This window comes from Rosa rugosa, chromosome 3 (assembly GCF_958449725.1).
Source record: "Rosa rugosa chromosome 3, drRosRugo1.1, whole genome shotgun sequence".
Taxonomy (NCBI): Eukaryota; Viridiplantae; Streptophyta; class Magnoliopsida; order Rosales; family Rosaceae; genus Rosa; species Rosa rugosa.
Window position 1 is genome coordinate 16110094 of NC_084822.1, and position 20426 is coordinate 16130519.

The window sequence follows — 20426 nt, forward strand, 5'->3', positions numbered from 1 at the left end:
AGATTTTACATGTTTAATCCGATTTTTCATACCATGTTATAGAACCTGAAGTTCCTATTAGTTGCTTATGGACGATATTACCCAAAGCACTAAGATTATTTGTTCCTTTCCTGTAAGAAATACCAAATCTCAACAAACTTGACTTTGTTTCTTTGGAGGTTTCCGGAAGAAACTATCTAAAGTGGTTCAAGATGTGATAATTCATCTAACTGCAAAGAAGATGAGATCAACAATCAATGCTAACAATGTCGTCATTGAGGCTTTTAATATGAGTGCCATAATTTTCAAAGGAAACATATGGAGAAAACACTCCAAGTTGAGTATCCGATGAAGAGGATACACAGATTCTTTGGGTCGCTCTAGAAGAGCACTTTCACCATCAAATGACCATTTTCTTGCTTGAAGCAAGACATGATTGGCAGAACGAAATTAGCCCATATGACCGTCTGCCACTTGGCCAAAGCCCAAGAGGTCATGTAATCAGGCTCCACGTGGCCAAGGCCCACGTGGTAGGAACCATGATGCCATAACTCAGCAAGCCCAAGTTGAAAGGAACACTGGTCCGGCCCACTGCCACCAGAATCGATCAGCATGATCTTTGTTATCAATGTGGAGGAATTGACTGCTGGTCCCGCACCTGTTGTGCGATAGCCTAAGCAGTAGATGAGTATTACGCCAGTCGCAGAACTCGAAATACCAACTTTATTAAAGGGTCATTTTCTATCGATTCCACACTAGAGATCATGGATTTTCAGGCAGTTACTGAACATACCGAGGATTAGAACTCGAAGACATGGGTATAATTGGCCCCTTGTGCCATATCTATTTCATCTTAATGAATGAAACATCTTCGGATTTTGGTGATTTATGTTTTCAATTATTTTGGATTATAGAAATGTGGTTATGTTCGAATATATTTAATTCAATAAACTTATTCATACATGTGATCCATTGAATTAAATAAATGAATAGGCATATTCTGTGGGGAAGTTTGTTGTCCGGTTAAAAGTGCTATTACGCACACCATACTCCGAGATCGGAGATATGTTTCAAACTTATTGCCCATGCATACCTCTGTGACAACCATATCAGGCCAATCCAACCTGATAGAGGGCTATGGCAAAGCCCACTTTATGTTGTCCAATGGTACTGAATTTACCATTAATGAGGCCTTATATTCTCCACGTTCCAGAAGAACGTTATTGAGTATTAAGGATATTCGAACCAACATTTATCACGTTGAAACCCCTAAGAAAAATGAGTGTAATATCTTTGCATAACCTCTGAATGTGCGGCCAGAAGCGTATATTGGAGAAATTGAAATTTGTTAGCCAGAAGCTAACCAATTCGAGCAACTACTTGCTATGGCATGACCATTTGGGACACCCAGGTCAAAGTATGATGCACCGTATCCTCAACTTATCACACGGGCATCCCCTTCTGAATAAGGGTCCTGTGTTTAGTAACACATTACGCCAAACTTGCTCGTTAGGAATGTTAAACTCTAGACCATCATGTGCAAAGACTAGTATATACACACACCATTTTTCTGCACAGAATGCAAGGAAAATATGTGGACCTTTCCAACCACCATGCGGACAATTTAAATATTTCATGGTTGTGGTTGATGTATCGACAAAGTGATCACATGTTACACTATTGTCCACAAGAAAATGCTGCTTTTGCTAAACTCTCGCCCAGATCATGAAATTGTGGATCACCACTCGGATTATCCCATAAAGTCCATAAGACCTGATAATGCCGGAGAGTTTACAGATTGTCACTTTGATGAGACAGTCTTCCCGCCGTTAGGGGGAGATAAGAACGTTACCGTTCCTGATGAACGACGTGAATTGACGTGGAATGTCCCCACTATGTCTCATCTCGATCCCCGAACCGCACAATGCGATAGTGAAGTGCGGAGAATTCTAGATCTACAAAGTGTAGCCCAAAATATGCCAGACGCTTTCTCTGATCTAGCTAAAGTGACGAGATCACATATACCTGCTGCAAATGTGCCTGCAAGAATAGATGTCCCTGTAGGACGCGTTGTCCCGGATGGACGAGGTACGACCATGGCGGCTAACCAGTCACATGTCCCTGCCCAGAAGCAAGGTAGACCACTAGGTTCGAAGGATTCCTATCCCCGGAAGAGGGTAAAACCAGCACAAACGAATCCACTAGACATCGCGATCTCAACTGATCCATCTCACGAGATAATTCCAGATTATGGGTCCGTCCTAGAAAAGACAACGTTGGGGGACGCTCCAACGTTTGAACCCACTCTCGAGAATAGAGAAATCTCGATAAATTATGCATGCTTAAGTGAGATTTGGAATCGAAATGAGATTATCATCGATGATATATTTGTATTCGCGGTAGCTACCGAAATTATAACTAGCGATGACATCGAACCTCGCTCCGTTGATAATGTCAACGTAGAGACGACTGGCCAAAATGGAAAGAAGCAATCCAGGTCAAATTAGATTCCTTGACAAAGAGAAAGGTGTTTTGGACCTGTTGTTCCTACACCTCCCCATGTTAAACCTGTAGAATTTAAATGGGTATTTATAAGGAAGCGTAATGAGAAAAATGAGATTGTGATACACAAAGCTCGTCTAGTGGCGCAAGAATTTTCTCAACGCCCTGTGATTGATTACGAGGACGCGTATTCTCCCGTAATGAACGTCATAACGTTCCACTACCTTATCAATTTGGTAGTTTCCGAAAAACTGAATATGCAGCTTATGAATGTGGTCATAACTTATCTCTAGGGGGATCATAATACAGAAATATACCTGAAAGTTCCTGAAGAACTTAATATACCCGATGCAAATAGTTCTAGACCACGGAACACGCTCTCCATTAGTTTTGAGGCGTTCACTTTATGGATTGAAACAATCCAGACGGAGGTGGTATAACCGTCTAAGTGAATATTTAATCAGGATGGGATATGTGAATAATAAACTATGCCCATGCGTGTTTATTAAGGAAACAAGTTCCTAGTTTAGAATTGTGGCGGTCTATGTCAATGACATGAATTTGATCGATACTCCTGAAGAGATCAAGGAAACCGCAAAGCACCTGAAGTTGGAATTTGAGATGAAAGGCCTTGGGAGAACAAATTATTGTCTCGACCTGGAGCCCGAGCACAGTGCAGATGAAATTTTGGTCCATCAACCAAATTACATCCAGAAGATGTTAAGATGCTTTAATGAGGATAAAAGCAAGCACACCCATGGTCGTCTGAAGTCTAGAGAGAACCGTATCGTCCTGCAGATGATAACGAAGAGATATTGGTACCAGAAGTCTCATATCTAAGTGCAATAGGCGCATTATTGTACTTGGCTCAATGCCCTAGATAGGACATCTCATTCGATGTGAACTTGTTAGCTAGATATAGCTCTGCGCCAACACGCCGCCACTGGAATGGCATGAAAGACATTTTTCTGCTACCTTAGAGATACAACGGATATGGGCTTATTCTATCCCTACGCATCAAGGAATGGATCAAACCCCCTTGATCCTCAGAATGATGCTCGCCTTGTTGGATATGCTGATATAGACTATCTATCAGACCCGCACAAGGCACGTTCCCAAACTGGCTATGTCTTTACCATTGGGAATACTGCAATTTCTTGGAGGTCTACGAAATAGACACTTGTTGCTACCTCTTCGAATCATGCTGAGATACTAGCTCTTCAAGAAGCAGTATGTGAATGTACATGGCTAAGAGCCGTTACAAAGCATGTTCGAAGCACATGTGGACTGCATTCCACCACTGATGAACCAACCATTATCTACGAGGATAATGCTGCTTACATAGAGCAGATGAAGACGGGTTTCATCAAAGGAGACAACACCAAACATATTGCACCGAAGTTCTTCTTCAATCAGCAACAACAGGAGCATCAGAAGATTGAAGTCAAGCAGATTCGATCTGAAGATAATCGTGCAGACCTCTTTACCAAGTCACTACCAAAGTCTACATTCCAGAAGCATGTTCAAGGTATTGGTCTACGTAAACTATCTGAATTACCTAACATGTAATTTTTAGGGGGAGTCGAAATCAGGGGGAGTATCCCGAAGCATATACACTTGACCATCGTGTACTCTTTTCGTCCTTCGTCCAGGGTTATTTTGTCCCACTGGGTTTTGTTACCTGGCAAGGTTTTAACGAGGCACATCTTTAGAATGGTCACCCCACTTATACTACATCCTGAAGATGCTTTGATTTGACATATATGCATTTGCTCATCTTTTCCCTTCGACCACGGGTTTCTCCCACTGGGTTTACCGGGCAAGGTTTTGGTGTAGCAAATCTAAATACATCCCTCTCGTAGACATACTACCTACTTATGATGCTAATAAGAAGACTCCACTTATCTCCGAAGCTGTGATATTACTACTCCACACTCATACGCGTTGTGCTCTTTTTCTCCTTCGACCAAGGTTGTTTTTTTCCCACAGGGTTTTTATTACTTGGCAAGGTTTTTGATGAGACAACTTAGAAGCGCACAACCCATGCAACACTATTGACATGAAATATCCAAGGGGGAGTGTTGTAAATCATTATGGCTATATCATGTAAATAGATATAGGGTAAATCATTATGTTGTTATAGGCTTACCCTTTCCATGTTTTATGGATGACTTTAGGAATCCTTGTTTTATGGAGGACTTTAGGGGTCCTTGTTTTATGGAGGACTTTAGGCTACATGTTCCCTATCTTCCACTATATGTAGTCCATTTCTCATCCATGTTATGAGGAGAAAAACAGAAAATACTACACTTATTATCTGCATCTAAACTCTCTCTCTCTCAAGTTCTTAGAAGCAAAGCTCTCTCCATTTTCTGAAACACTTTCTATGTTAGTTTTACAACAGCATCTTTGTTCTTAGCTTCAGCACTGTTCCCTTCAACAAGCATGGATATGGATATTCAACAATTACATAAACCACCATCAAGCTGGATATTGTTAACCACATGATCATAACTTTTTTCAAAGTTGATGAGGTCCATAAAGTACAACTCACCTGGATTATGAGTATCATCAAATGCCCTCTCTTCATATTTAGCACCATTCTGATACAGACTGTTGTCCAAGAATGAGAAATCTATCAAGTCAGCTTCATTATCGTTGAGATCAGGCTGACCATCAACAATGATGCCCTTATCTTCAGCAGAAGGGCTGCTCTCTTTGACTTCGTTACTGGAATAATGCACTGCTGGATCATATGATACACCTAGTTTACTGAATCCTCATTCTGCTAAGAACAACAATAGCATGAAAAGCCAGCTGCTAATATGAGCCCAATTACAAAACAAACAAACTGGAGAGCATATACAACATTTATCAAAATATATAGAAAGTAAAGGAATAAGAAAAAACAAACAAACTGGAGAGCAAATTAACTTTGTGCACCACTTGGGTGTAGTTCAAAATATTAAATAAGTGATTGAGGACAACACGAGATACAAAGAAATGCATCTGAACTTTCAAACTGACATCCCTATTGCAACATAAAAAAAAGTGTTGGTTCGAATGGGACAGCCTAGCGGGCCATGGTGGATCCGGAAGGCACCGACCCGTTATCCTTCCACTGCAAAGAGAGGGAGGTGATCGCTGCTCTGTGAAACCAGCCTCACGCATTGCCCTCCTCTCTAGGAACCATGAGGCCCAGAGCCTTCGCCCAAGCCGCATAGCACAACTCCTTACTTGGAACGGGCGGGTCAGAATACAGCCATTCCGAACCCGACCCGCTAATGCTGCACCAAAGTCCCAACACTCTGATGCCCCCACTTGGGTCATAAGCTCGCGTGACCAAGCTCGGCGATGTATGTACCTTGTTTTCTTTATATAAACAGCCCATCCTCTTTAACATTAGTGATGTGGGATCGGAATTCACCTTGCTGCCCTCTTTCAGCTATGAAGTTTGACTTTGATGCTTCTTTGCAAGCTCAAGACAGTCTATAACTATTGTTGGTTAATCCCTTACACATTTGTCGAATATTAAGGATTGATACATAAGATTACAAAACTAACTCATGCATGTGTCACTCTGTATTGTTCCTTAACACCAAAATTTCTGATAAACTAGCTAGTTGAACATACTATATATCTAGACCAATGAAAACCCTTGAGGGCTGAACGGCTTTATGAAAGATCATCGATTCAGATACAAAACAGTTCTATAAGCACAACATCTTCAATCCATATTTATAAATACTGTAATTGAATTAGAGATGCGCATTGATCAAATGTGCACATACCAGACTCCATGAAGATAGCTGAATTGGCCAAGCAGAGACTTACTGAGAGCAAAGTTTCCATTGATGCCAGAGCAAGGAGCTTACATCAACTGACTACGACTTTAGAAAAAGAGCAAGGAAGATCGCTAACTCGATCTTAACAAATATCAGCCTATCTTTCAAATCCAATTAAGTCAATGAACCTAGATAATTGCTGATAGGGTACAGAATATCGGTCATAAGCATGTTTTTGAATTAGAAGGTGACACTGTTGACTGTTCCATTTGATTTTTCCTTGTTTATAAAGGGAAACTACATCACAAGTGAGATATATGCTATAGCTAGCTTACCAGCTCAAGTTGCATCTGCGGCCATTGAGAATGCAAGAACTTAATCTCACAACATTCAGTGTCCTGAAAAAAAAAATGAACACTTGCAAATGGTTTATAGATTTGAAACAATTCATCACATGACCTCATGTGGAGTAGTGAGAGAGAGAGAGAGAGAGAGAGAGAGAGAGAGTTCTGTAGAATCCTTTCGAGACTTGGAAAGCTAGCTTCCTACTCCCACTTAGAATTAGTAGGAGATGCTACAATGAGAGGTTTTCTTGGTTAATGTATACTTCGAGTCCAATTAGGAATGCAAATCTACTTGTATTCCTAATTATAAAGAGGGTTGGGCTCATGGGATGAGTGACTCAAAGAAAGCTGCAGGCACGCAGGTTATCACTCCAATGAGTGTGGAGGAAGCAACCGCACATCTCCAAATTTAGAAGTAACAGAATTACAACAAACACTATCAAGTGTGCATAACATCATCACAGTGCACTTGAGATTTTGGTTCATCACAGGGACATTACATGTTTATTAAGCTATAGTTGACACCGGAAAGAACTCGTCATTGTTACCTTCAACTTTATTAATTAGTTGACCACTGCAAGCGATATGATGATGAATCCATATATGTGGAAAAATTGCCTGATCAAGTTGTTGTTTTTTTTTTTGAATAATTGCCTGGTCAAGTTGGACTTCTCATAACTTGGTAAGGCTAACTCCTCAAAGTAATACATGTCGAAGTCATCAGGCATCCCTTGAGTATCACTCTCATCAAGTTTCGCCTCTTGGTCATTTGCTGCATACCGCTGCTTGTGGAGGCTATCATCAAATCGGGCTTCATTAAGATTGGGTTGTACAACATTAATGTTGCCGTTAGCTTCAGAACTAGCTCTAGTGCTCTCTTCGACTTCATTACTGGACATCTCATCCAAAGCATCTTGGCTGTGGACCATCATCAAGATTGATCGAGCTGGAGACATGGTCAACATTCTTGAATGAGTCGAGCACATCATCTAGGACAATGTCAGAGAGTTCCATCATGTTTGAGCCATTACTGTGCCCTTGAGTATGGCCATTAGTCTCACCAATATTATCATATGTCCTCAGCTCTTCCGCAAAGCGTTATGATTTCAGTACTACCTAAACTCCTAAAGAGGCATGGGTTACTAACAAAAGAAACATATTCCAAGTTCAAGAAAGATATTAAACAAATACGGATAGTAGAGAAGAAAAGGTGAAACAAAAAATACATAAAACTAAAACTAGAGGAGAAAAAAAAAACCTGGACATGACTCATATAAATCTTTTAATTGTAAACTACACCAATATATCATAGGTTCTCTCATGGCTCATGCGAAGCCTATAATCACAACACTTAGAAGCAAGGTCCTGCTATTGCTTACTTTTCATGGTTATGAGATAACTGATGATGATTATTACTAATGGTGAACTACATAGATTTGTAAAATATAACTGTAAACTACGTACAAACTATATGGATGTAAAATTGATTCCAATGTAAGGTACTAGCTAGCTACGAGATCAAACAAACCATTTTGTTGGTTGAACCATCAATGGCCTTGAACATTTTCATAACTTCAGCAGGGGTCTGAAAAAGTTTCATCAGTTTTCTGTAGGTCTCTACCTCCTCTGTTTTCAATAAGAATTTTTCAGCATTGCTTGTAGTACAAGATATTGAACTACTAGCAAATCATCAAAAAGTACCTATTTGTTTTTTTCAATTCGCAGATTATCAGCTGAATCTTAAGCTTGTTTTAGGATGTAATAGACCTTTTGAGAAAATTGAGATGAATCATGTGGCATGTCCCTGAAATGGAGGAAAAATAAATATAAAAAAAAAATTAACAGAGAGATAGAGAGAGAGACGAGTAGGAATTTTTTTTTGCAAAATAATAATTGAAAACCTCATAGCCAATTTTTCAATGCTTACACGGGAGCACACAAAAAATTTTCTCCTTTAACTTAACGATAAAGTTGAGATTAGCTGTACAATTTTTAACTTCACGTAGCTCTCTTAAGCTTATACCTATATTATTTTAAACAATCCAGAATAAACTTTAAAAAAAAAAATCCAGAATAAATATTAAGTTCTTCTCTTCCCCTATTCAAGCTAGCTTAATACCCTTTTAAGTCCCTATCTCAGTAATGAGGATTTTGCTTGCAAGCTTTCGTATGCAACCTCTGTAATTTCTACCTACTGTTGATAGCACCACCTCCATCTAACAAACTGATAGTATGTTAACGTTTTATATTCTTCCCAGCCCTATAAAATCACTAGACCTTGACCAATATGTCACACCAGCAAACATATTTGACATTACATACAATCAAGTACAATTGGCTTCAAGAATGGCAAAACGCAACAACTTCTGCTGGGCTTCCGTACTTCTCTTCTCATGCTTAGTTTGGTTCTTTTTTATTCCAGCCAAAGCTGCATTGAAGACCTACCAGTTCGATGTGAGTGCTTCAGGAACACCTGGGCTTCCTCTACTGCTTTTGCTTGGAATTTAACAAAACCTTACATGCATTTCATTTATTTGCAGATTCAAGTGAAGAATGTGAGCAGGTTGTGCCATTCTAAGCCAACTGTTACAGTAAATGGGATGTTCCCTGGACCAACAATCTATGCTAGAGAAGGCGACACAATTTTAGTTAATGTTACCAACCATGCACAATATAACATGTCAATTCATTGGTAAGACTTTTCAGTGTTAAGGCATAAGGTATTATGATACTATCATAATGATAGGATTGCATATATGAACACAACCTTTGTTAGTAATGAAATATTTGGTGGATTTATTTTCCAGGCATGGTCTAAAGCAATATAGAAATGGGTGGGCAGATGGACCTGCTTATATAACACAATGTCCCATCAACACAGGAAACAGTTACACCTACAATATGACAATCACAGGGCAAAGAGGAACTCTATGGTGGCATGCTCACATCTTTTGGCTAAGAGCCACTGTCTATGGAGCTATTGTCATTCTGCCCAAACAAGGGACTGGCTTTCCTTTTCCTCAGCCTTACAGCGAAACTAATCTTATCTTAGGTGAGTTTGAGTTTTTGACTTCTTGTTAGCTATCAATCTCTCATAAGTGCCTTGCACCTTTTTCTTGTATACTAGTAGATAAATGCCAATATATCTAATTGCATTGTAATGTTCTTTTGTAAATGGTATAGGAGAATGGTGGAATAACGATGTTGAAGAGGTTGTTAAACAAGGGAACAGACTGGGATTGCCTCCGAATATGTCAGACGCACATACCATTAATGGGAAGCCAGGGCCGCTCTTTCCGTGTTCTGAAAAACGTAAGTCAAGCCATCCATGCTATATTACCACTGCAAATCTGGGCCAAGCATTCAACAAGAATGCAGACAATCAATTATTATAGATTGGAAATATGAAATTGACATCTTTTTACAGTGACTGTTTAGACCTGCAAAATTTCATTTTGCATTCTCATTTCTCGTTTTTGCCATCTCAGATACCTTTGCAATGGTGGTTGAACAAGGAAAGACTTACCTACTACGGATCATCAATGCTGCACTCAATGACGAGCTATTCTTCGCAATCGCTGGCCATAACTTGACAGTGGTAGAAGTTGATGCAGTCTATACCAAACCATTTACATCTCAAGCAATATTAATTGCACCAGGCCAGACCACAAATGTTCTTGTTCAGGCAAATAATGTCCCTAGCAGATACTTCATGGCTGCAAGGCCATTCATGGATGCACCTCTTTCCATAGACAATAAGACTGCCACTGCAATCCTGCAATATAAAGGCATCCCCAATTCTGTGCAGCCAGTCCTTTCCCAACTTCCAGCACTCAATGACACAGCTTTTGCGCTGAGCTACAATGGGAAGCTGAGAAGCCTAAACACAGCAAAGTACCCAGCAAATGTACCTCTTAAAGTCGATAGACAGCTTTTCTACACAATTGGTTTGGGAATCAACCAATGCACTACTTGCCTAAATGGAACACAGCTCACGGCTTCTTTGAACAACATCACTTTCGTGATGCCCCAAATCGGGCTGCTTCAAGCTCATTACTTCAACACCAAGGGGGTATTTACCACGGACTTCCCTGACCGTCCTCCAACACCTTTCAATTATACAGGTGCACCACTCACTGCCAACCTTGGAACCAAACTAGGCACCCGGCTAAGCAAGATCACCTTTAACTCGACAGTAGAGTTGGTGCTACAAGATACCAATCTGCTCACTGTGGAATCCCATCCATTCCACCTTCATGGTTACAACTTTTTCATTGTTGGGACTGGAGTTGGGAACTTTGACCCCAAGAAGGACCCGGCTAAGTTTAACTTGGTGGATCCTCCTGAAAGAAACACAGTTGGGGTTCCCACCGGTGGTTGGGCTGCCATAAGATTCAGGGCTGACAATCCAGGTAAATACATCATATAACCAAATAGCATGCTGCCTTAAACTTCAAATCTCAAAGCTACAAACATTAGAAAACTAATTGAACTAATCATTACTGACCCAATGAACAATATCTGCTAATGTATAGGTGTGTGGTTCATGCACTGTCACTTGGAGCTGCATACTAGCTGGGGTTTGAAGATGGCATTTGTGGTAGAAAATGGGAAAGGCTCAGATAAATCTGTGTTGCCTCCACCTGCAGACCTTCCACCTTGTTAGTTCCTTATACCGGCCACATAAATCATAATGGATTTTCCCAGGGAACAAAGACTCTTATTTGTGGCTATCTGGCTGACAATGTAGCAAACATCTCCAAAATGCAGAGTTGTGCAAACATTCATTCAAAAGAACTCGTGATTGACGAGACCAATAAAAACTGTACTCTGTATCAGAGACTGTAAAATGCTAAATTAATCCCTCTTTTCTGCAACAAATTAGCAGAGCAGAAATGACTTGATACTAAGGTGCATTCGCCAAGTAAATACTCTGTATTGCTGGTCGTAACATAAACATATATGATTCTAAAAGTTCACTGTAAGACAAAATGATTGTTAACAACTCAAAACTCTGAACCCCTCATTTTCTCATCAACCACCTCACAACTCAAAACAAAACACACTAATTTCCATCTAACAATAAACCACAAACAAATAGCTGTCTAAAATGACAGAAAATAAAAAAGTGTTGGTTCAGATGGGAAAGCCTAGCGGGCCACGGTGGATCCGTACCTGTTATGCTTCCACTGCAAAGAGAGGGAGGTGATTGCTGTTCTGTGAAACCAGCCTCAAGCATTGCCCTCCTCTCTAGGAACCACGAAGCCCAGAACCAAAGTCCCAACACTTTGATGCCCCCACATGGGTCATAAGGTCGCGTGAAAACGCCAAGCTCGGCGCAGTTTGAAGCTCGTTTCCACTATTTAAACTAGAGAACGCATTGCATTTCTCTGATATGGGACACAGAACAGCTTATTCTTTCAACTTAAGAGGGAGTTTTGAGGTCTATTTTTTTTTCTCAAGGGAGGTTGTGGTCTATTTGGAAGCTCGATTTGTAATTTTTTTTCAAATGCCCATTAAAGGATACTGAAGGAAGATCAAGGTGGGTTAATTCAGTTGTTTCAACCCTCTAATCCCACCCCAAAAAAGTGCCCTATGAAATATATTCTTATGTTGGGTATAAAACAACTCAAAGCAACCATGTTGTTCAGATATGTAAATCTTCTAGTCCTGTTTGAGGCCTCACCCCTTGAGTCCAAGAAATTTATGACATCGAGTCTACTAGACTGGTTTCTTGTGAACCATGTCTGAATGTTCTTGGTGTGTGGCTTCGTGTGTGAACAATTACATACCGGTTACCTCCTTTCAGTCTTTTAGATATGATCGAGTTAAAGTTAAAATCATTTCTTTCTTTGTTTATCTCAAAGGAAGATTCATTCACTCGAGTAATGAAAAGTTTATTACAGCCATATCATCTGAAATACAATCATTGAGCCATTCCGGGCCTTCCTTTAGCCAACATGTAAAGCTAGAGTCGAGCAACGAAAACTTAGCAAGAACATGAGCTGCACCCTTATATTACATTCACGGGGTTGATCATATGATTACCTCCAATTTTGTGCTTTCTTTTGTATCATTGATAAGCCTTGCTGCCTCAGATGAATCAACCTCAACTCGGACAGGAAGGAACGGATTTAAATATAGCCATCAGTTGAGCTTCAAGGGAAGATCCTTTAGTCATTGCTCCCATCAATTCATCTTTATGATTCCTCAGAGTTGCACCAATGCAATACTTCTAGTCCCATTAGCCAACTTAACAGCTGCATCTGTGTGGAGCTTGAAAACACCTTCATTTGGAGGAGACCAATGCACACCATATCAGTTTGATCGATTCCTCTAGGTACTTGAGCTTTGAAGATTGATTTATGGCTTTTTCCACAATGCTTTTTGGTGTTTCAATCCGTCTTTCCATGAATGACATTATTCCTGTCATTCCAGATCATCCAGCAAATATCAAACCTCACTTTTGACATAGTTTTACAGGCCTGGAAAATGGGCATGAAAAAACATTGCCAGTCCAATTAGCATCAGGAACAGTTCTGCTTCTTTTGCAGCCTAACAAAAGCATGAGGAAGGGATTCACAACCTTTTCCACCCCTCAAACATTGCATAGAACCTGTCTAGATAGATATCCTTCGAAAAGCATTACAAACGTCAGTAGCCTTGATATGGTTTGTACCCGTGTTTGATTAGTTATAGATTTGAACACTTCCATTGGTAAACAAAGAGAGCTGGGTGAAAAGACTTGCTGGTTGCTCAATCATTCATTAATACAGATCGAGTATCATGTGGGATGACTAACATGAAATCTTCAACTCTTATAAATGGACTGTAATGGAAGATAAACAATAAGAACTGAAACGTCAGCATATGTAAAGCAATACTGTTCAATTGCCTTTTCTGGTGCTGTGCTTTCCTGAACCAAAATGTGAGATCTGATTTGAATGAAGAAATCCTTGACAATTGCAATTTACATTTCACAGGACCAGAAACTAAACAAGAAGACAATGAATCAATTTCACATAAATTTTAGCATGCTTCTGTCAATAAAGAAGCCCTCGAACAAATATTAACTGTATCCGCCTGTGGCACCCCGGAGTCCTTCTCACCTCCCAAATTTTCTATATCCAGATTCATCCTCAAGGCTCAAACTAAATTAGTGTCCCTCTAGAAAAGCTGTGAACCATGCAGCAACCCCAATTTACAAAAATTTGCTTGTAACACCACTTCACTTCAAAACCAAGAAGAACTTGCTGCGGTACCAACAACAGGCACTCAAATAAGCCTGCTGTATTTTATTGATAAAGAATCGAGAACAATGAACATTAATCATCTAGTCCTGGTCAAATCTCTCTACATCTTGTACACCAGATGGTTCAGGGAAAATATCCCTAGAATGCCGTCTACGTGAGGATGAATGTTCACCCCCACCATTTTGGCCACTTCCCTGCGAACCGGTGGTTGCTGAATGCTTCAAACCACTCACTCCTTCAGCTTTGGTACCTGAGGCTCCTGGAATAACCACTACCTCAGATGAGCTGCGCCAGCTACCAAAGACAGCAGCATTCCAAGACCCTCGAGAAGAAGCTTTTCTGAGCCTTGCAGAGCCAGTACTCTCTTCCCTTACTACCTTAACAGGGTTTTCCAAAGCCTTGAGAATATATCTCATTAGCGGGCGCCTTGAGGGCTTGGGATTTAGGCAGGACCTGGCCACGACGGCCATAGCCCACACTTCCTCTAATAAGTCCTCGTCCACAATCAAAGATGGATCCACAATTTTTGTCACAAGTTCCTTGTCATATATACTGATGTAGGGAAGTATGTCATCTAACGATTCCTTCAATTGGGATTCACTGGAAGCACTGATGCCCAATTTACCTGTTACCAGTTCAAGTAATACCTTCCCGAAACAATAAACATCATAGGCACATGATGCTGTCGATGAACCTGGTCATTCAAGAGAAACATAAAACTCAGCAGTGATTTTCAGTTTTGAAGTATAACTACATGCTATATAAGCCTGTTATACAAATCTACATGCTAATGCAAGCAAATAGTAAAACATTGGTTACAATTAAATCTATCTTCGAAAACTTGAAGCTTTACAGAATATAATATTTTTTCCAAAGAAAAAGTGTCATGTTTGGTAGGTCTAACACGACACTTTTCATTGCATATTTTTCCTATTGTATATGACTTCTATCCTCATAAGAAATCAAAAAAAGCTTTCCACTTTTTGTAAAAACAAATGCAGCATAAGATATTTATTAAAATGCCAGTCACATTGTAATGATTCAAAGATCCATAAGTCGATGAGATATGCCTCATAAAAGTTTTCTTGAAAATAAATAATACGTATAAAACACCCAACGAGAGCACTTGTTTCTTTTAGTCCTATAAGATTCTTTAACAGGACAGCCAAATATAAAACTTAAAATGAGATGAAACTTATGTAGATTTAATAAGAATTGTATAACCAGATTCCAGATATGTACATACCAGAAGCACCTTGTTCGGATGACCTGCAATTTCAAAACAAAACTGATCAGAAAACCTCATACAAACAAATACATCTAATCTTTACACAATAATAAAATAAGTCAAATTAATCTACTATAAGGTCACAACGCACAATTCAGAAAAGCTAAAAGTAAACAGATACATATTTTCGTAGGGATTCTTGGTTTGACATCACTTCACTGTAACCGTGTCCAGGTTTTAGTTTATATAGGGGGGTAACACAAAATGACTAATGTTCTCCAAGCATTATCATCACCTTATTATGCAGAGTATTCCTTCATACAGTAAAAGGATAAAAATGTATTGGGACATATGGTAAGGCAGTGCGGCTAAGAAGACGATAACATAGGGAATACAAATGAGAATCCTCACCACAAAAATGGTGGGGTAAGAAAAGGAACCAATCATTTGTCGCACGGAATGGTTTTCCAAAGAAAAATGCAGATCTTATAAGAAACAGAAAGAGCTCATTTAGCCTAGAAGCTAATTGAAGAAATCAATTACTAAAAAAGCTCAACCGAATCCTGATTTTATACGCTTTATATATATAGCTGAAGAACAAGCAACATATAAAAAAATATAAATTATAAACTGATGAAAATGTTATTCTGGGAAATATTCGAGTAGGTTCAGTTATTATTAGGATACTTACTGTGGCAACCGCAGCAACCTAGTAATCCTGCTTTGATGAGTATCTCCTTCTTGAGCACAGACATCACTCAGGCTTCCTAGCCGCACTTCAAATTTATCATCAAGAAGTACACTGCTTGCTTGCACATCTCTATAATGACCAAAACAAACTATGTCACTACTTGCACAACTAGGTATAAATACTATGCCGTAAACCTGGTGATAAGATTTCACCAATTCCACCAACAAGAATGCTAAAATTAACAAAAAGTTGCTTTCTCTAACGAAAAGTACATTTGCTGTTGATTGAAATGCAAAATATGCAGCACATAAGTGTTCACTCTACATGTATAATCAACAAACAAATGGCTGCAATTTTTGCTCCACATCTTGCTAAATTAACTTCTGTTTCTACCTAATTTACATTTAAGAAAACTCTTATTAAACTTACATGTCACAATCATCAGTCCCAGTTGAAATCATTAACTCATAGAGTAATTACCAGGGAGCTCAAGGAATAAGTTTTTAGCTTCCACATTTGACCTTTTTTTTTTTTTGGTAGAACATTTGACCTTCATTTCGAGTACAAAGTCAAAGGAATACATCACTGTACTTAATAATTTCCTTCAGTTTTATACTGTAAATATGCAAAACTCCATTACTTAATCCAGTCCAACGGCCTTCTGATATTGAACCTAATGAAGATTAGTCTAAAGTCAAATTGGCGTTAGACTCATTCAAGCATCTGACTTTATGCCTCAAGATAATATAACCACCTCTTACAAGTTCAGACCGAATTATTGAGGCTCAGCTATTTTCTAATCAAAAACAATAAAAGCATTATCTTCTTCTTAAATGTCAATTTACTTTATAATCTTCAAGACTGATGTCACAGAAGTATCTTCATCAAATTTGGTGATCTTTGTTTTTATTTATTTTGGTAGCTAAATAAGGAATTTAGTGGATAGTGTAACGTATGCAGTTCAATGCAGCCTAAAAACAATGTATAAGCAATTTCTTAAGACTGCAGAATATGAATGGAAGGATATTATAGTAAATCAATTCTGCCATTAGCTTATTAACATTATGGCTATTGTAATGATCAAGTGGATGTTGCTAGAACTAACTTTTGCACATCCGAATGATTTATGACTCTAAATATTGCAGAAGATCCTTAAGAATCATAATTTACTGCTTTTATTTAGAAATGTTGCAACACTGAAATTCCAATAAAAATCAATATATACATATCTACATATCCATCTCAAACGAATTCTACGTAATTCCATAACTTACTAACTTGCATTAAGAAACTACTTGAACTTGATTGCATGCAGAATAAAAGAAAATATAAGGGAAACAATTAAAGTTTGAAATATAAAAAGGTAAGTTTTAATGTACCTGTGCACGAGGGGTGGATCGCACTCATGATGCAGATAGGTGAGACCCTCCGCAGCACCTAATGCGATCTTTAATCTAGTGATCCAATCCAATGACTGTAAAGTATCATCCAGGTTGTTGGTTTTCTTGTACAGAGAACTTGATAGGTCCCCATTTGGCATGTATTTGTACACCATGAACTTCTCGTTCTCATTCTCTAAACAGTGTCCCAGAAAGGGAACAAATCTTGTACTTGACACCTTACTAAAGAAATCCAACTCCAGCAAGTACGCTTCCTTTTTAATCGAACGTAAATCAATCCTTTTAATAACCACAGGGATCCCATTTTCCAAGACACCCCTGAAGAGATCCCCTGTGTGGCCATTTTTCATTAAGTTTGTATTGTTGAAGTCACCTGTAGCTTGAAGCAGCTGCTGATATGTGAATGCATCTCCTACGCTAGAAAAGTTAACCGATGCTCCAGCTGGTGGGGGACTGCTACCTGCAGGAACTGACCCCACACCAACCCCTCTTTGAGTTGTAGCTCCCCGCTTGCGTGAACATAGGACTACTATTACTAAAAACAAGACCAAAACCACAATCAAACCAACTCCTCCTAAAACTGATGCCAATATGATCACATTTTTATTACTTTTCTTCCCAGGTGGTGCGGCTGCAGGAGGTTGTGTAGAGTTTGGCTGCCCAAAATTATCAAAACTCAAACCCCTATTAGCATAAAACGATGAACATTCTGCCAAAGTCCTCTGATTCTTCAAATTTTGGAGACAATTGCTGTCAAGAGATGCATTGGTGCCAACATAACCTGGTATCTCCCCTTCAAAATAGTTTCCCGAAAGATCAATAACACCAAACTTGCCAACTAATGGTGTAATAGGCCCATAAAACGAATTTCGAGAAATATTGAATACTGCTGCAGTGGCATTAGCATTCGAGCTAGAATTGGGCAGCAAACCAGTGAAATTGTTTCCAGCCACATCAAGAAAACTCAATTGAGGCATTGACCAGAGCACATCCACAGAACCACTGAGAAAATTGTCCGCAACTACAATTCTCTGCAAGTCACTCAAACCCGAAGGCAGCAGACCTACCAATAGATTGGAGCTGAGATCAAGGTCAACCAAGGTATCAAGGCCCCCAAGTTCAGGAGGAATGGAAGAAGACAACATGTTGCTGGAAAGATTCAGAGATTGAAGCTTCAAGAGGTTCCCAATGCCCGGAGGAATTGACCCGGTTAAGTAATTCCCAGAAATGTCAAGAACAGAAAGGTTCCCAAGATTCCCGAAAGATGTGGGAATGGATCCAGTAAGCCGATTTTGAGAGAGGTCAAGAACCAAAAGGCTTACCAAGTTGCTCAAACCAGCAGGAATTGTCCCAGTAAGGTTATTACGAGACAAAGACAGACCAGTCAGATTGGTAGAATTTCCAAGACTCAATGGAATAGGACCATTCACAGAACAAGAAGTGAGATCAAGAACACGCAGAGACCCGAGGCTTTGGCCAAACCAGTCAGGAATGGAACCCGGAAGCAAGAAATTGGAGGCATTGAAAGAACTCAAAAGGGTCAAATTGGCCAAAGCATCGACTGAAAATTGTGGGTTTTGACTCCCAAGTCTAGTTCTTCTAAACCCAGAAACGTTAATCCCAACAACTCTACCATTACTGCATTCAACACCCTTCCAAACGAAGCAAGGGTCTGACTTAATGGGCCAGTCCCTGCCCCTCAAACCCAAAGACGATCTGAGCTGAACCAGAGCAACTCGGTCGGCGTGTGAACTCAGTGGCTGCTGACTCGGTTGCTGAAATGTGGGCTCAAACACCAACACCGCCCACAACAACAAGACACAACATACTACGCTCCTTTGATCCACCATGGCTCTCATAAAGATCCCATTTTTCCTAAGCTCCCAATCTGTCTTCGGTCGTGTTTTTTTACGTGGGTCTGTTGTTAACTGTGATCAAAGAAAATGAGAAACCCCAACCCAGAATTACGCACCACCATTACACAACAACCGGCATAACAATAATAACTAACAATGCATTTCTCCTCCTAAAAAAAACTTCCTCTGAATAAGTAAAAAAGAAAAATGAAGAAGACGAAATGGAAGACTTTTTACCTCAAATCCACACACTTTTGAATCTTTCACTGAAAATGTTGGGCGAGGCAGACAAATCAGTTTTCCACTTTCGTTTGCTTTCTCTGCCTTTTCTCTCTCTCCCTCAGTTGACAAATCAGAGAGAAAATGAAAAACCCAATAACAGAAATGAAAAACCCATTTAAATTATAATTCTTAATACAAAAAATAAATAATTCTAGAGAGAAAAAGGGGGTCCTGGTCTGTGACTGTGAGAGGAGAGAGAGAGAGCAAACCCCCTACAGTCCACTATCAACAACAACAACTACTCCAGTGCTTCTTCTTGTGCTGAAGTATTAGAAGAAGAAAAAAAACAGAGAGAGAAAGAAAAGGCTTGATTTTCTCTTTTTCCTAATGGGACAGACAGTGATGGAAAGTTGAAGTGTCACACTGGTCGGAGCTGCTACAAATGTTTTTCCGGGTCGGGTCTGGAGTATTGGATCGGGTCCGACAGAGACTGAACAGGGTCCGGCGCCGGTTGTGGGATTCGTTTGACCTCCGGTTATCCCGCCCATTTCCAGCTAATCCACCATTCTCCTAACTCTCCTCTCCTCTCCTCTCCTCTCTCCTTCTGTAATAATAATAATTGTTAAAGAAAATCTTGAAGAGTTCTTGTGACCCAACACTGTTTAGGGAATTTACTGAAGAGGCCCTTCTGTCATTTCTAGGCTGTCATCACCAGAAATGGACGGTCTAACTTAGGAACAAGCCATGGAAAAAGATTTTTTGTGCAAAAAGTGAAGGGGCGGTGGTAGTGACGAGTTGGCCGTACATGATCATTTCTTTGTTTCCTTGGTTTTAAAGCTTCTCTCATTTTAGGGAGATGATTATGATTTAGAGTTTTTAGACCAAATTTGATGTGTGTGTGTGTGTGTGGGGTGGGGAGGATTGAATTTGGTAATCTGTTTCACCCAACAATTTACCCAGCAGTTGTGAAGTGAGATTTCTTATTTTAAGGCTAATTCATGGTTTACTGATTGACTAACAATAACAATAACATGGATTGTGTGTGCGTTGAAATTATGTTTTCGTTATTTTCTTCAGTTTTCTACGGTTTTATCGCATCTTAATAATTTTTTTATCATTGTCATCGGACAATTACAAGTCCGCCTTAGAAGACACCCGTGTGGTAA

General features: G+C 39.6%; 2 protein-coding genes across 3 annotated transcripts; one reads left to right on the forward strand and one right to left on the reverse strand.

Annotated features, from left to right (window-relative positions):
* Window positions 1-8920: 8920 nt before the first annotated feature.
* Window positions 8921-11497, forward strand: LOC133735990 (laccase-11-like). The gene is made up of 6 exons (XM_062163426.1): window positions 8921-9064; window positions 9151-9302; window positions 9418-9662; window positions 9794-9922; window positions 10099-11022; window positions 11146-11497. The coding sequence occupies exons 1-6, from the start codon at window positions 8957-8959 to the stop codon at window positions 11274-11276; spliced, it is 1689 nt and encodes a 562-aa protein (XP_062019410.1). The 5' UTR covers window positions 8921-8956; the 3' UTR covers window positions 11277-11497.
* Window positions 11498-13399: 1902 nt separating this feature from the next.
* On the reverse strand, window positions 13400-20074 carry LOC133735988 (probable LRR receptor-like serine/threonine-protein kinase At2g16250). Of its 2 annotated transcripts, XM_062163424.1 has the most exons (5): window positions 19276-20074; window positions 17162-19110; window positions 15783-15911; window positions 15110-15132; window positions 13400-14557 (listed from the first exon to the last, which is right to left on the reverse strand). In XM_062163424.1, the coding sequence occupies exons 2-5, from the start codon at window positions 19039-19041 to the stop codon at window positions 13944-13946; spliced, it is 2646 nt and encodes an 881-aa protein (XP_062019408.1). In that variant the 5' UTR covers window positions 19042-19110; window positions 19276-20074; the 3' UTR covers window positions 13400-13943. The 2 variants fall into 2 exon arrangements, with proteins under 2 accessions (XP_062019408.1, XP_062019409.1); XM_062163425.1 differs by lacking the exon at window positions 19276-20074 and having other exon boundaries at window positions 17162-19238.
* Window positions 20075-20426: the final 352 nt, after the last annotated feature.